The sequence below is a fragment of the Patella vulgata genome, chromosome 2 (genome assembly GCF_932274485.2).
Source record: "Patella vulgata chromosome 2, xgPatVulg1.2, whole genome shotgun sequence".
NCBI lineage: Eukaryota > Metazoa > Mollusca > Gastropoda > Patellidae > Patella > Patella vulgata.
The window spans coordinates 79,364,577-79,382,042 of NC_065880.2; the positions used below are offsets into that span (position 1 = coordinate 79,364,577).

The 17,466-nt window shown below is 36.3% G+C and overlaps 1 protein-coding gene and 1 long non-coding RNA gene across 2 annotated transcripts; both read left to right on the forward strand.

Moving 5' to 3' along the window:
• Positions 1 to 3,529: 3,529 nt before the first annotated feature.
• Positions 3,530 to 10,528, forward strand: LOC126811882 (uncharacterized). Its single transcript, XR_007675770.2, has 5 exons — positions 3,530 to 3,605; positions 4,321 to 4,680; positions 5,777 to 5,884; positions 6,073 to 6,210; positions 10,407 to 10,528. It is a non-coding gene; the product is annotated as an uncharacterized LOC126811882 (long non-coding RNA).
• Positions 10,529 to 11,308: 780 nt separating this feature from the next.
• On the forward strand, positions 11,309 to 17,466 carry LOC126812509 (very low-density lipoprotein receptor). Its single transcript, XM_050538932.2, has 7 exons — positions 11,309 to 11,418; positions 11,888 to 11,998; positions 13,221 to 13,337; positions 13,544 to 13,654; positions 14,229 to 14,342; positions 15,601 to 15,839; positions 17,011 to 17,466. Exons 2-7 carry the CDS (start codon positions 11,977 to 11,979, stop codon positions 17,074 to 17,076), a joined length of 669 nt encoding a protein of 222 aa, XP_050394889.2. The 5' UTR covers positions 11,309 to 11,418; positions 11,888 to 11,976; the 3' UTR covers positions 17,077 to 17,466.

Here is a 17,466-nt window from a genome sequence, read left to right on the forward strand (position 1 = left end):
TTAGAAGAACTGAAACCGGGTGATAAAGTTATTTCCAAACTCGATGGAGAAAAGTCGGATACACCCAGTGTTGTTATTAAGAAATGTATTCAACCTAGATCATACATAATTGAAAATAAGTTTGGTTTATATAGACGTAATCGTCTCCACTTACACATTGCTAACAAAGTACGATTTTCTGCTAATGCTTTTGATAAGCCTAATGATGTTGAAATTGATTTCAATTTGCCAAATGAAAACGATGATTATCGTCAGAATGTGAATCCACCGGATCCGCCTGATATTCAACCTCGTCGTTCAGGTCGTAATATTGTACCACCTGCACGATTCAAAGACTTTGTAAGATATTAAAAATTTAGATTAGTAAAGCAGTAAATTGGTATTTGAACAAAGTTTATTAGGTTATTAAGTAAATAGCATTAATATTTAGTTCATTATTATAATAGTAGGCCTACATCTATATTGTATTCAAACATGTCAAATTAGTGTCTTACAGTTTTAAGAAATTCAATTTTGAATGTTAATTATATAAAAGGGGGAGATGTTGAGTGATTTAGTATAACCACTAATTTGATACAGACGTTATGACGTAATGTTGAAAGAGACTATAGTGAGTCTGCACGTGTGGTGGTCAGTTAGGGACAGTAGAGTTCTGGGTCTCATGAGAGTAGGTCGTCTGTCATTATGCTACGTTGATATGCTTACCTAGTTTTGTATATTTAGTTATTTCCTATAATACAAGTAGTATTATCCTGATCCTGACTTTGTTATATATATATTGGGTCTATAATTATGAAGTATGAAATGGGGCCAGTCTGTCATGCCAAGCAACCAGCAGCACGCATTATATATGAATGCAACACATATGACCTCTCTCTTGATTGTTTTAGAGACAAACCAACAACCCTTAACCGGGCAGAACTGAGCTCGCCCAACCTGCGATTTGTTGCGCCTTTTTTTTAATTTTCCCTTCCAGTGAAACCAGAGGATGAACAATTGATGTCTCCCCTAGACATGGTTATATCCCTAATAAAGACACCTCCCCCAATTAAAATCTTTAGAGTAATTCATTTTCTGGGATTCCCATTTCTACCACCGACTCCTCTACCCGCACAGCCAACAAACCAGTACTATTAATTGGAGTTGCTCTCACGTCAATGATCAACGACTCTGTTGTCATCCCCTCCGTCAATGCCAAAGTTCCTACTGTTATACACCACGTGCAAAACAAATCGAGTCTGCATTTGGGCGACCCCTAAGTGTTGAGAGTTTAGGCGTTCTCTGAATACAGTTGAGTTTGGGCGAGCCAAACCAACTCTAACAGTAGAAAAGTGTTACTGTGGCTGAATATAGATACATTAGGTTTGTTATTATCGAAACAATATCACAGAACACAGCAGTATGGCGCTAACTGGCGTACAGTATACACAAAATCGAAAAATATCGATAGATTACGAAATCTACTGGATCTTACCAGCCATGCGATCGCATGGGACTATTCATAAATAATGTCATTGTATAAAGATGGATTGTATAGTATATTTATACATATTTACGTAGTAACACTGTGGTTTTAATTGGCGATAGTTGCCATTGTCTATGGTTACATAGTATATCGTTAACTAATAGAAAACATGTACACACATGTGTTAATCTGTAGTAGATGGGTTCAATTTAAGAACAATGAGTGGAAGATAATCATGGGATAGATTTAAGAAAATTAATGAAGCTAATGGCCAATTGTTACTTATTGACTTAAATCGAGGAAGGTATTTTTTTAATAAAATGGGTTTCCATTAATTTCGTTTTCGTGGTGTCATCGACATTCATTTTTTAAAAAGGGAAAATTTGGAATTTTACTTGTAGGTGTTGTGCATATTTAAAGATATGCCTATTCTCAAATAAGGGCCTATTTTCAATATTACAATTCCGTCGATGGTTGCGTGTATCAGTTTATCACCCAATAATACATTCTACTGCAGATATCGCTTGTGTGATGAATTTCATTAGGAGATATCGCTTTACATGAATTTGATTGGTCAGTTAAAAAGAAACTACTTTTTTGTATTTTCAAAGAACAGGTCATTTTTTATTAATAGTAACTTCTTTTTTTTTAATTAAAAATAAATTATTTTTATTTAATTGACTGACGGAAACACTGGGTCAATATAAAGAGAGAGAGAGAAATGGGGTTTAACGTCCACTCGACACAAACTAGGTCATTTCGGGACTAACATACGGTTTATTTTTTCTATTTCAATTATTCGCTTGCGCGTAGGGGTCTTTAGCAGTGGGAGGAATATAAAGAGTCAATATAAAGAACTTTGCAATGGTTGAATTGCTGTCAAAAATGATGTATCACTGCGCCGTAATGTAATCAGGTTCAGTAAAAGTGAAGTCTATAACAAAGAATTAAATTTATTTACTTGTGCGCGTAAGAAAGGATTGGGTGATATATAAAATCTCCTACTCGTCTTTTTTAATAGCAGAGCCTCGTCTTTTGTTATTTTATCAACTATTTATATACATTCATATTACATTAGTATATGCGTTGCGGCACATTTATGTTGTTTGCTTGGTGTCAAAAAATCTTGATTTAGCTCCTCTCAAACTAAAGGAGTGCACTCAATTATCATTTTGACCTATTGTTTCCATTTTGAAACCGATGGCAAGCGGTGTCACTTGTATTTCTTCGCCTTCCGGTTATCAATTTCGTCCATTAGCCCGGTCGGTATAAAAAAGTAGGATTTTAAACCCCATTTCATTCCATTTCGTCATATGGAATTTGTGATATATTACTCTAGAATTGCTGATAACGCATATCACTGTGAACGAGCTGTAAATCGTTTATGTCGCAATAATTCTTATCAAACGAATAGCTGATATCGCAATCACAAGCGACATCGTTATAATAGTTTTACGTAGCTTCTTATAAAAAATGTAATGTGTCCTATTGTTCTGAACCGGCTGGGCAGGATATACTATTTTTACTCTGTTTCTTTTAATAAAGGAAATGGAGTTTAACATCCTGCTTTTCTGCAGCGACCGGGGCAGTATGAGACGGGCACACGCAATACAGTGTGCTAGGATGGAAAAGCCATCTCTTATTCATAATTCCAGGGGTTATTTATGTGCACTCCAATGTGTACATGGGACTTTAATTTTTCGTCCCATCCGAACGGCTAGACAGTGTTCCTTGTGCGGCTTTCCGTCCTGTGCCCCTGGCAAGGGTAAACCACGCCAGAAAATCCCGAGCATTCATTTCATTTCAGTTCTCTCATTTAGATAAGGTGCAAAGCGGTTATTTCGTACAACAGTGATTACCGAACCGGTATTATCTTTTTAATATTGTTAAATTTGTAACACACAGCGATGACATGTCAAATCTGTATCACACAACTATGACACGTTAGATCGTAAAATCCAGTCACGTGACAAAGATACGCCTACCTGTATTGCCCAATACTTATAGATATATGTTTATATTGAACTGAGTATTGTTGCTTGTTTGTGTTGAATTATCAAAATGGCAGGACTATTTATATCTAGTATCGTGGTTATACTTTGTGTAATAGGTGTTCCTGGTGGAAAGTGTATACCCCTTGGTTTGTTCGTTTAATGTTTGTAACGGCCAGGGTAATAATTAGTGTTAGGCGTTTACCAGATATCCAAGTTTAAATTCACATATTATAGGAATTAGATTTTGATCTACGTTAACCTGACAACAAAAAATGGAGCATTATCAGCACCGACTGTGTCAATGAAGACAGGCATACGCCATACAGTGTGCTATTGGGGAGCTACGGGGTTTAACGTCCATGCGACACAAACTAGGTCATTTCGGGACTGACCTTATGGTTCTATTTTATTTCAATAATTCGCTTGCGCGTAGGGATCTTCAGCAGTGGGAGAAAACCGGAGGACCCGGAGAAAACCCATGCGGATAGACAGGCGACGCTACTCCTTGTCACGTACCACGCCAGTTGACTCAGTGACAGACCTTATGATGCAACGCGCACACGCTAACCTTTAATTAAGAATTCCAATGGTTATTTTGAAAACAAGAATTGGGGCATCATTGAAACCAATAACTAACACAATTACATTCGGTTATAACAAATAATAATATTTATTGACCAGTTCAGTTATATATTGAATAGTTTAGAGACGTTTTACGAGGTTTACCTATTTATTATTATTATTATTTTATTGATTTATATATTTATTTATTTATTTATTTATTTATTTATATATTTATTTATTTATTTAGTTAGTTAGTTCAGAGGCGTTTTACGATGTTTATTTATTTATTTATTTTAGAAACCTTTGACAGAGCTTGTGGGACAGAGCTAAACGTTTATGATTCTATCCGTCTATTTGGTACAGAATTTACTCGGAACTGCAGCGTGATCATAAACACGGAAGCAAATACAACACTTCGTATATCATATGATAATTTTTTTGGATACGGAAAATTTGATCTCAATTGCACAGAGGCGTCTGTAAACCTTTACTTGAATGGTTCAGCAACAGGGGATGTTACAGAACTGTGTGGTGAAAAACAATCTCCTCTTGACGAATATCTTACGATTGGTAATACAGCTGTTATAGAAATTCAACTTAATGGCAACGAAAACGTAACCGGATATGTTCGGCTGAGAATCACAAAAATACGAGAAAGTAAGTCTTTTTAAAATAAATTTTGCTTGGGCCTGGGAGTGCTGAAGCTAGAGTTTAAATATAAATAGTAGATGTTTTAAGTGTTGTACTTTTTTATCCAAATATTATGACTGCTGAAATGAAATTAGTTTTAACGCCCTACTGTTCTAACCCGACTGGGCAAATATGGCTGCTAGTACTGGCCCTGCACGTCACCAGTGCGGTTCTTAGTATTGGCCCTACACGGGATATCTGAACGCATGGTTCTTCGTATTCGATGTACATGAGATATATTTGTTATTCTAGATGTATTATGTAGCTGAGTGGATGAGGAGTATTTGATAGGTTAGATGTATCATGTTTGATAGTTTAGATGTATTATGTAGCCTAGTGAATGGGGAGTGTTTGATAATTTAGATATATCACTTAGCTGAGGGAAAGGAGAATGTTTGATATTTTAGATGTATTATATAGGTTGGGGAATGTTTGATAGTTTAGGTGTATCATGTAGCTAAGTGAATGGGGAGTGTTTGATAGTTGGGATGTGTCATGTAGCTGAGTATAGATGTATTATGTAGCTGAGTGAATGGGGAGTGTTTGATAGTTGGGATGTGTCATGTAGCTGAGTATCATGTTTGATAGATTAGATGTATTATGTAGCTGAGTGAATGGGGAATTGTTTGATAGTTTAGATGTATCACGTAGCTGAGTGAATGGGGGGTGTTTGATAGTTTAGATGTATCACGTAGCTGAGTGAATGGGGGGTGTTTGGTAGTTTAGATGTATCACGAAGCTGAGTGGGTGGGTCGTGTTTGATAGTTTAGATGTATCACGTAGCTGAGTGAATGGGGAGTGTTTGATAGTTTAGATGTATCACATAGCTGAGTGAATGGGGAGTGTTTGATAGTTTAGATGTATCACGTAGCTGAGTGAATGGGGGGTGTTTGGTAGTTTAGATGTATCACGTAGCTGAGTGAATGGGGAGTGTTTGATAGTTTAGATGTATCACGTAGCTGAGTGAATGGGGAGTGTTTGATATTTAAGGTCTAATATCTTACTCCTGAAATGGGTAGTATTTGACATTTAAAACTCTACATGTAAATGTTTGATATTTTAGATTCTACATGTGAAACTGGGGAACTTAAATGCGGCAACGGTCGATGCATCAACACCACTTTATTATGCAATCACTATGATGACTGTGGGGATTGGACAGACGAACATTGTAAGTATTGTATATATATATTGTATAAATTGTATAAATCCAAATAGCATGCACGTAAAAAATACCCTTGACAGTTTGAATTCGATATCGCTTTTACCACACTGTATGACCGTCTTCATTAGCTCAGTCGTTGCAGAACTGAGGAGGTTTACCATTGTATAAGAGGATTTTTTTATATTTTTTATCAGGTGGTGGTAGTGCCCCCTATAGTTCCTGCAATGGTTCGACAGAATTCACATGTAATAACAAACTATGTGTAAGCAAAAATTTAACATGTAATGGCCACGATGACTGCTATGATAATTCAGATGAGAACGATTATAAATGTAAGTATAATTATTAAGTCCTCTCTAGTTCCCTTAGTAATCCGCGTCTGTACTCACTCTTTGTCTGTCCATTTACTAAACGCCGTCTGTACTCACTCTTTTCTAGTTCATTTACTAAGCATCGTCTGTACTACCTCTTTACTAGTTCATTCACTGAACACCGTCTGTACTCACGCTTTCCTAGTTCTTTTATTAAGCAGGGTCTTTATTCACTCGACCTAGTTCCTTTAATAAACGATGTCTGTACTCACTCTTTTCTAGTTCATTTTAAAAGCACGGTCTGTACTCATGTTTTCCTAGTTCATTTACTAAGCACTGTCTGTGCTCACCCTTTCCTAGTTCATTTACTTTACTAAACACTGTCTGTGCTAAGCAAGGTATGTACTCACTCTTTCCTAGTTCATTTAATAAGCACGGTCTGTACTCCTAGTTCATTTAATAAGCACGGTCTGTACTCCTAGTTCATTTACTAAGCACCATCTGTACTCACTCTTTCCTAGTCCATTTACTAAGCACCGTGTTCAGAAAGCAGTATGCTTATCCGTTAGAATTAGAGTAAGTATTTGTGATGTAATGTAACACTAATATAACAATGTACCTAAAAGACTACCTCGGACAAAAAGTGGTCAACGAAAAGGGAGACAACTATATTCTGTCTACACTGTTGACAAAATTACAGGACAGTTTCCAGACAACACTGATATCAGGCAAAAAAACCCAACAATATTTTCTGAAAATAACATAACATTTTGCCACACTTTTGACCTCGATAAAGAGTTAAGCCCTAGGCGTAGAGTTGTCTGGCTCTCGGAGGCCGTGTTTTAAAAATTGGAAAATTTCCCTGTGTCGAGATTAGAGATCGTGATACCAGTGCTCTAGGTTCGCGTAAACATACATTTTGCAAGAGCTAAATCTACCTATTGCGGGGCTTTCTTTAGGCCTGAAATGTTATCTAAATTATAATCATAATCAACCCTCGATGCCATCGCTGGATTTGAATCCGGGTTGCTGCTCATCGCTCATTGATGATATAATCCAAAAATGGATAATCGAGATCATGTTTGTTATCGTACCGACTATAGGAATGATGATCAAGGCTAGGCCTAAAATTCAAAAGCTAAAATCTCGGTTCAGAGTGGATCAATTAGAATGAAATTTTCTGCAAACTCCCTTTACATTATCTAATTTTTAACTTTTATAGTGAGAACTGCCAGCTCTGCATCTAATCTCTCATAACGACCCTTTAATTGTTCTTATTAAAGGCAAAGAGAATGTTATAAATCTGGTCGATGTTACAACAGTGAGTTAGTGTTCATTTTTAAATATAAAGATTTACCGTGGCATGACGACAGACAATTATGTGCCCAATGAGTGTCCTGGTAGACAAATATGACAGTAGATATTATGAAATTGAATAGGTCATTTATTATCAATAAATGTCAGGAAAATATAATATAATTTTAACGTAATAACAATAATGCAATAAAAATAGACTAGAACACACAAATACCACACTGTGAATGATTAGGATGAATTTAAATACTGATTAGCTAGCTATATAAATATTTTGCTGATAAAGATTGGGTCCAATATACACCGCCAAAGATTGTGAAACTTACTAGACTTTCCGAAACAGAAACAACCATGTTTTAAGTGCTTGTCTCGTCGACATTATATAATTATCCACGAATAATGCACTAATATGTAAATATAATTATTGAAAATGGCAATGACCTGAGTTTCAGTTTTTAAAATTAAATTTATTAAATTTTGTTTTGACCTCTCTCACTGTTTACATTCAATAATCTTATGTGGGAGTTTTTCTTATCTTATAACTAAACACTCCCTAAGACCTCTAATATTACCAGTTTATCTGTTATTCTATATAGTGTCTCTCAGATAACAGTTTTGTAATTCAATACATATATATATCCTAGCTACGAGCTATTTGGCCACAGATCACTTAAGATTTCCCAAATGACTCCAATGTTAATTCTCGTATCTTAGATGGAGCAACATGTGGCAACCTCTTGCCCAAAAGCACGTATGAGGTTCTTCATGAAAAACTTGAGATACACAAGCTGGAAGTAGAGAAAAGTAAACATGCAATTTTAGGCCCTACGTTTCAACCTAACCAACCTCTCAACTCTTGTATCCTTCCGCATCAAAATTATGAATATTCACCAAAACCGGATAGAAAATGTATTTTCAAACTCTTTTCGTCGATTCTACACCAAAAAAGTCCACAAAAATCGCCATGCAAAAGGGGGGAATAGAAAAGGGAGGGGAAGACTAAAAATAGCTTTGGCCCTAGGGGTGACGGCGTAGGAATATTTTGTGATCTGTGTCCATTTACCAACCGTAATATCAGTAACACTATTCTTGTAGCTGGGACACTAATTTGACACGAGGAAAAACTCAACAATTCTGCTTCACATAGTTGTAAATCAGATATAAATGTAATTTACACCAATGAAAAGTCACACAATTAAAATAAAATTTGCATATACAAAAGCAAACATTTATACAATAAAAAAGTAAATTATTGGTTTTTACTTGTGAGAAATCATAATGAATGATCTTAAAAAATTTAATGAGTCTTAAATAAAATATTTTCGTAAAAACGGTAGTGAACACGGTCGTGGCTAGCCTAAAATTGAATCGCTAATATCTATGTTTAGAGTGAAGCAATTTGACTAAAATTTTCCGCATATTCTGCTGTCATTTTTTAACTATTATAGCGAGAGCTGTCGGGTCCTATGGTCTAATCTTGCCTAATTCCCCCTTAAAGAGGTCACCGACCCTTCCACGCCGATAGAGTAACAACATTTAATTTATCATTTTTTATCCGCTGTGTCGTTCATAACATTCCTTCGAGGTCACCAATGTCCAAGGGTTAGGGTTTTGAAGCAATTAATGTTGAAATTTTGCAACAGACCCTTATTTTCCTCACTAACTATTGGCCACGGACCTTCTCTTCCATCTTCAATAGAAGGTTTGATGTTGTTTTAACTCCATACATCTTATCAAGCCATTCACGTAATGCTCTACATATTTCGGTACTAATTTCGAATCGCAACTTGTTTTTAGTTAAAATATCTACCTGTGTTAATTGAGTTGCATAGGTCGATGTTCGTTCAATGTCAAAGTTTCCGTGGAAATCGCCATGTTTGATTTGAGTGTGTTTAAGTCACAGCCTCTGATTGGACGCTATCGTTCAAGTGTCTGCGTTAAAGGGGGATAACGTAGCTATAAGTTCGGGAATGGCAGACCACTCTATGTTGTAAAACTCGCGGTCGTTGCTTCAGGAACATGAGGTTATAATGGGATAATCTATCAATACCAAATGATTTAATTATAAAACTTAGAAAGTGACTGTAGTCTAGATTTGATGGTGTTTTGGAATATATAGAGAGCGGTTCTCACAAGCTCTAGTAGCAATACGACCAGTTGGATACAGAGCCAAAGGACCGTAAGGTATAATTGAAGCGGACGTGATGTAGGACGCTGGTCTTATGACTAAAGTCTAATATGTATAGTACATATGGATAATAGATATTATGTTCCTGTGTGTATATAAAATAAGACATGTTATGTTCCTGTGTGTGTATAGAATAATAGATATTATGTCCCAGTGTGTATAGTGTAAGATATAATTATGTTCCCGTGTGTCTCTATAGAATAAGAGATGTTATGTTCCTGTGTGTATAGTATAAGATATAATTATGTTCCCGTGTGTCTCTATAGAATAAGAGTTGTTATGTTCCTGTGTGTGTGTATAGTATAAGAGATAATATGTTCCCGTGTGTATAGAATAAGAGATGCTATGTTTCTGTGTGTGTGTTTATATAAAGAATAAGAGCTATTATGTTCCTGTTTATGTATAGAATAAGAAATGTTATGTTCCTGTGTGTATGTATAGTTTTTAGAATGACAGATGTATCACCTGTAACATTTGTTCACTGGCTGTTATATTAAATACGTGATAATAACAACCAGTTTTATTCTTAGATTCGCCGGTGCTATATCAAATCCACTTCGCAAAATTAGAAAAAACACCTTGTTTTAACCGATGTTTAAAACTAAGTTGTTTCAGAAAACATAAATTAAACCAATGATCGAGAGGTTTTCAATGTGTAGGAAGAAATTGCCGACGCTGATGTATATGAAAACTTTTTTTTATTATTATTTATTAGGCTGCACTGGTGATTGGTTCCAGTGCAAAAATTCGCCATATTTTGGAAGACACCATGATTGTATTCCGATCGTTGAAAGATGTAATGGTCAGAATGATTGCTCTGATAACTCAGACGAACACGGGTGTAAGTATGATCTTTGATATTGTGATAATTATTTTAGTAATAAATGTGGTCGATTGGAATAATGTTTGGTTTGTTTGTTGTTAGATATGAATTTGTTGTTCGTTGAGAGAGAGAGAGGGAGAGAGAGAGATGTTGACGCCCACTCGACACAACCTAGGTATTTTTTGGACTAACATATAGTTTAATTTTATTTCAATAAATCACTTGCGTTTATAGGTCTTAGTAGTGGGAGGAAACCGGAGAATAACCACGAGGTTGGTCAGGCGACTCCATTCCTTGTCACGTACAAGCGGTAAATCGAAACCACACTACTAGACTCGACCTGATAATTGAAAGCACACGCTACTGAAATATGCATTGTGTATTTTGGATTATTAGTATTATAGATCTTTAGCATCATTCGACAGGAGGCCAGCATATATCTGCTTCCGGATTTATCAAGTTCAAATTTCATTAGTTCATATCCAATCCAGCGGCTCATTTATTTTCAGATGTGTCAAGTCCTTTAGATGAGTCGAATAACCGAGGCAGTACATTTAACAGATTGCAGTTGGAACTACGGTCCGCCCAAATTTCCCCACCCCGCTCATATTACTTATGTAACCATGAAAATGACATTTGTTACGTAGTCAAATCCTTTTGATTAAGTTTACAGAAAACACCCACTTTTTACAGACATCAATAAAAACCGAAGTATTTATTTCAGATGTTTGTCAGACTAAACCAAATGCTTGATTTATTTTTTTGTTTCTTTTTATTTCAGGTTCAAACTGCACCGAAAATGCTTTTCACTGCAACAACAGTAGATGTGTTTCTTTGAGTTCCGGGTGCAATGGACTGAATGATTGTGGTGATAATTCGGATGAAGAATCGTGTGTAAATACAGGTAACTCCGTCGTTTTAAACTTGTATCCGATCCCACAAAATATATGTTAGATTTTTATTCTTCGATAGTAAGAATGGATAATTGAAGTTGACATACAGATGATTACAAAGAATTTCTATCGCAGTGGAGCGAAAATTGAATTGTTTGTTTTCGGTAACAAAACTAATTACAGTACTTATGATAAATTCATGGGTCGTATTTCCCCCGTGCAGGACAGGGGATCTGAACACATTGGCGGGCATGTAAAAGAACCCGAGCACATTTTCCCTCAAGAAACACTGCATGACATATAAACGTCTTCATTATCAGAGTAGGGGCAAAATAGTAGGACGTTAACCCTAATTTCATTTCATTTTATTTCTATTAGTGGCAGATCAAATTTATATGTTTAAATGTCCTTGTTGTCACAGTCCACACGTGTTCCTTGTAAGTTTGTAATAAGAAGGTTGGTGGTTGATCATATTTACAGGACCATGTTCTGGTGACCAGTTTAAGTGCTTCAATGGTAAATGTATCCCCAAGTCATACAGATGTGATAGCCAGGATGACTGTGGTGATATGTCTGATGAAAAGGGCTGTGGTGAGTACAATAAACTGCGTAAGCCGATAACGTAATCGCTCATACCCACGAGTGTTGTCTGAAAAGTTCTAAGTCCTTAAAGGATAGATCAATTTGACTGAAACAATCGTAATGAATCATAGACAATAAGAATTGCAACTTAAGTGATATTATTGTCTTCGTATCAGGCCACCATCTTGTGAACTTACTCGACAGAAACTAGCCCATTTCTTGCCACTTAACTCAATGACAGACCCTGTGGTCTGAAGTGCACGCGTTGAATCCTCTCCTTTCGTGTATAATATTGCGGTAATATTTAGCTCTCGAGCTAATCACATTTAGTCAGGCGTAGAACCCAGAGATATTTTCATAGTTACTTTAATTAAAGATACATTATGGGAGATTCGATAACGAGTTGGAAGTTCTCACTATAATAGTTAAAAACTAGATAATGTACAGGGTATTTGCTGAAAATTTCAGTCAAATTAATCCACTATGAACCGAGAACTAAGCGTTTGAGAGAGAGAGAGCGCGAGAGAGAAATTGGATTTAACGTCCACTCGAGACAAACTAGGTCATTTCGAGACTAACATATGGTTTGATTTTATTTCAATAATTCGCTTCGCGTAGGGGTGTTTAGCAGTGGGGGGAAACCGGAGGACACGGAGAAAACCCACAAGGTTGGACAGGCGACCCTTTTCAATGTAGTTGACTCAATGACAGACCGTATGATACAGCGCGCGCTAACCATTCGGCCATCCAACCCCCCCCCCCTAAGCGTTTGAAATTCCCGCCTAGCCTCTATCATCATTACTAAAGTCAGTACGATAAACATCACAGTCTTGATTATCTATTTAATCGTTAAATCGTGAAGGAAAGTTATGCAGTAAATCGGCTCATAATCCACTTAAGATGACAGGCTAGCGATGTCATCTAGAGTTGATTATGGTTTGGATAGGTTAATTAATGTCTAATTAATGATTTAGTTAACATTTCAGGCCTAACGACAGATTTAGCTCTTGCATAATGTATGTTTAAGTTACGTTTCCTTCAAGGGCGTCTCTGGTAGGTCATCATTAACCAAGTGTTGTTGTTTTACATGTTTTATTTCATCATTGTTTGATAATGACAAGAGAAGTTGTAATTTTATTCCATAGACTTGTGACCTGTATATTCCAGTTCAATTACTAAATTCCAATGAAACAATTTAATTATGGTTTACGTTAACCCTGCTTTTATATAGTTACAGACACATGTTCTTTAAACCAGTATAAGTGTCTCAATGGCAAATGTATCCCAATGACGTATAAGTGTGATAACCAAGATGACTGTGGTGACAACTCTGATGAAATAGGCTGTGGTGAGTACAATTAAATCTGCCAAATATTATTTAAAAAATCCATCGTAAATAGGAATACTACTTTCATGAATTGATGTTTAAGATTAAATAAGAAATATGTTGACAAAATTTCAGAATAGAAATGTGACCTGTATAGTATATTCCAGTTCAGTTATTAAATTCCATTGAAACAATTTATTTATGTTTTTTTATATATATATTTACAGATACATGTGCTGATGTCCAATTTAAGTGTCTCAATGGCAAATGTATCCCAAGTGCGTATAAATGTGATAACCAAGATGACTGTGGTGACAACTCTGATGAAATAGGCTGTTGTGAGTACAATCAAAACTGTCAAAAGCGATAAAACAATCCATTGCAAATATGAATTCTACTTCATAAATTGGTGTTTAAGATTAAATATGTATGTTGACAAAGTTAAGTTTCAGAATAGCTATAATATCTTAACGCAAACCAGTTGATCCTATTTTACGATCAGTTTAAAGTGCCATTATGGAAGATTTGATAAAGAGCTAACAGTTATCACTATAATATTTACAAACTAGATAATGTAAAGGAAGTATGCTGAAAATATCAGTCAAATTCCTCTACTCTGTACCGAGATATTAGCGATTGAATTTTAGGCCTAGACTCGATCATCATTACTCAAGTCGATATTATAAAAAAACATAATCATCAATGAGCGTTGAGGAGCAGATCGGATTCAAATCCAGTGATAATCCAACATATAAGATGGCATCGAGCGTTGATTATGGTATTTTGATGTTAATAAATGTCTAATTAATAGTTTATATTTCAGACTCAAAGAAAGACCTACAATAGGCAGATTTACCTCTTGCATAATGTATGTTTAAATGTTTGTTATAATTTTGTATTTGTTTTATATAGTTACAGATTGTTCTTCTAACCAGTTTCAGTGCCTCAATGGCAAATGCATCCCAAGTTGGTATAAATGTGATAACGCGGATGACTGTGGTGACGATTCTGATGAAATAGGCTGTGGTGAGTACAATCAAATCTGACATAAATGAGAATGCAATCCTCCACAATTACCAATTCTATGTTCTTAAATATATGTCTAAACATTCTTTGTCCGATATTCTTAAACATCCTCTGTTCGATGTTCTTAAACATGCTTTGTCCGATATTCTTATTTTCTGGTACATTGATGAGGTATCGAAGAACTTGTAGATGTTACTGCTCACATTTGAAATCTCTTTAAATAAAGAGATTGAGGACTCACAGAAAGACGGTGTGTCTTTGAATGTTTTCTCGAAAAGCTTAGTTAGAGTTATTGCATCTGCCTCATATAAACATACATCATCGCACTGAAACGTCCCCTGCAAGGTTTTAACTCTTAAAAATTATTGTTAACATTGACCTAAAAGACCTCGTGTCGATGTTTCTGGTTTTCACAGAAATGTCACGTCTGCTTCATGCTTGTTGATTAAAGACACTATCGTCCCATACCCAAGCTGTAGAACGGCGGTGCTATATCTCCTTCTTATGTCGAATTCAAAAGACCAGGGGATCCTTTACATGCACCCCACCGTGTCCAAGGGAACGTCTATAGTTTCCACTTACGAGCGAGAACAACGCCAGAAAATCCCGGCCAACGCAGGGATCGAACACTGAACATCCAGGTTAACGAGCCAACGTCTTACTTATCTGCCTTACATTACTGACGAAGGAGGACAAGGCCAGAAAATCCCAATGAACTTTCTCGGTCAACGCAGGGATCGAACACTGAACATTTAGGTTAACGAGCCAACGTCTTACTTTGTGTCGACGTAACACTTAGCATACTCGTTCGTTGAATAATTGTTCGGGAGTCAAGTAGGACGTTGGCTCGTTAACCTGGAGATTCCTGCTTTGGCTGAGAAAATTCATAAGGATTTTCCGGCGTCGTCCCTCCTTGTTAGTGCTGCAGGACAGCTTATCGTCGTTCGGATGGGATGGAAAACCGAGGTCCCGCGTACATATTGGCGTACACATAAGAGATCCCTTGGCAGTTGAAATTCGAGCCGTAGCGTCGCTGCCCGGGCACAATTTCCCGCACAGCACACTCTTTGGTGTATTCCAATCCTAACCCAATCGGAGCAGAACCCTAGTCTCCGTCAATGCGTAGGATCATTGCTCGTTCGTTGGAATGCGACGATGACGACATGCTCTGTTCCGTGTCCATATCGTTCTTTTTTCAGTATAAAAAACCTTATAAATTATATTTTGTATGTTATTGTTTTGTTGGTGTTTTTTTCAGTAAAGACATGTGCTCTGTTTGAGTTTAAATGTGACAATGATAACTGTGTACCGGATAGTGATGAATGCGACAATTATGATGACTGTGGTGATAATTCAGATGAGAGGAATTGTTATTACTCCTCTTATTATTTATCAACTGGAACTTATAGTGGTATTGGTGTATCAGTTACATTTGTAATATTTTTCGTAATAGCAGCTGCTAGTTACAGACGGAGACGATACGGAGGTGTCTTTCAAGTAAGTGCCATAGTATTCAGAATCCAGTCTGATTAAAATACAGGCCTGACCGGTTGTAGCGATAGGTCGTGTCAGAGGTCATAAGAGCGGGTTTTGACCCTATGACGTCACACATTTGGTTAACCAATCACCATAGATATTACTAGTTGGTTACCCTCAGTTCCGTGCAAAACACGCCTAAAGATCGCCGTAACTGACCGTTTAATTGGCAAATTCCTCACACCTTTCCGAACACTTCAATAATAACAACTCTTCCAGATCCTAGTGTAGTAATGATAAGTAAAACGAAATATTAAACTATAAAAACTCAACGAAATAGGATCTGTGTTTTAATCGATTGTTCAGAAGCTAGCAACACGGTTGTTTAAAGAAGCAATTTGTAAGAGCTGATTGAAGAAGGTTTTTAGTTTTGCTTCATATGTTATACAAACTATTATTGAGAAATTTATTGACATGGAAAGTCTATAATCGACTCTCTAGACCATCGGATGGCGGAGATTTAAACGGATTAAAACAAGGTTCGGCATTTAATGATTTAATTTTAAAATGCCGAAGTCTCGAATAACAAGTACCGTTGTTACGATAAAAGCAATTTATGCCACATCTTGAAAAAATTTTCAAACGGTGATAACTTAGCCCAGAATAAAGTAATTCGAAAATATTTTAAATATTATTTTGCATTATCTGACCAGCCCTTTATCTGAATCTTATATAATGCCTCTTCAGGCTTTGTGTAACAAAATGAGTGATATTTATTTTCTCAATAGGTCAAGAGAAAACTCAGACGGGTGTTGAAAGTATTTATTGTTATTTGATTTTAAAGTATTTGCATTTTACATCTTCCTTTATTGGGGGGGGGGGGGGGGGGTGGATGGCTTAGTGGTTAGCACGTGCGCGCTGTATCATTAAGTCTGTCATTGAGTCAACTAGCGTGGTTTCGAATCCCCGGTTGTACGTGACAAGGAGTAGGGTCGCCTGTCCAACCTCGTGGGTTTTCTCCGGGTCCTCCGGTTTCCTCCCACTGCTAAAGACCCCTACGCGCAAGCGAATTATGGAAATAAAATGAACCATATGTTAGTCCCGAAATGACCTAGTTTGTGTCGAGTGGACGTTAAACCCCATTTCTCTCTCTCTCTCTCTTCCTTTATTGACGTTAATCTTCTAATTTCAGAGCGCTCCAGTTCCGTACACGACAAGCTTTCAACCAAAGACTTATGGAAACGGTCCAAAAGTTTAGACTACAAGATGGAATATACAGGTCACAATCCTATGGAATACAATTACTGCTTATTTCGACGTTTCGACTAGGATTCTCTAGTCATTATTAAGCAATGATAAAATATGAAAATATAACAAGACAATATATACATGTACATAACAATACTTAGTTAATGCTGACCAACCAGAGATACCCCTAAATTGCGTGTACCTAAAGGCAATGTAATTTAATTAAGAAATATAAAGTTTAATGCTAATAACAACATTCAATAAGGTCAATTTACCTGAAACCCCGTGTAAACGGACCTAACCTTTTTGTTTAGTATTATTTTTAATTTTGATTTTGACATTTATAATAGAAAACCGGTGTTACAGACTAATCGTTACTTGAAAAATATATTTTTTTTAA

Coding starts and splice junctions, on each gene's coding strand:
- LOC126812509 (XM_050538932.2), top strand. CDS start 11,977: ATGTCTGATGAAAAGGGCTGTG. Junction 11,999..13,220: donor GTCTGATGAAAAGGGCTGTG/GTGAGTACAATA, acceptor GCTTTTATATAG/TTACAGACACATGTTCTTTA. Junction 13,655..14,228: donor CTCTGATGAAATAGGCTGTT/GTGAGTACAATC, acceptor TGTTTTATATAG/TTACAGATTGTTCTTCTAAC.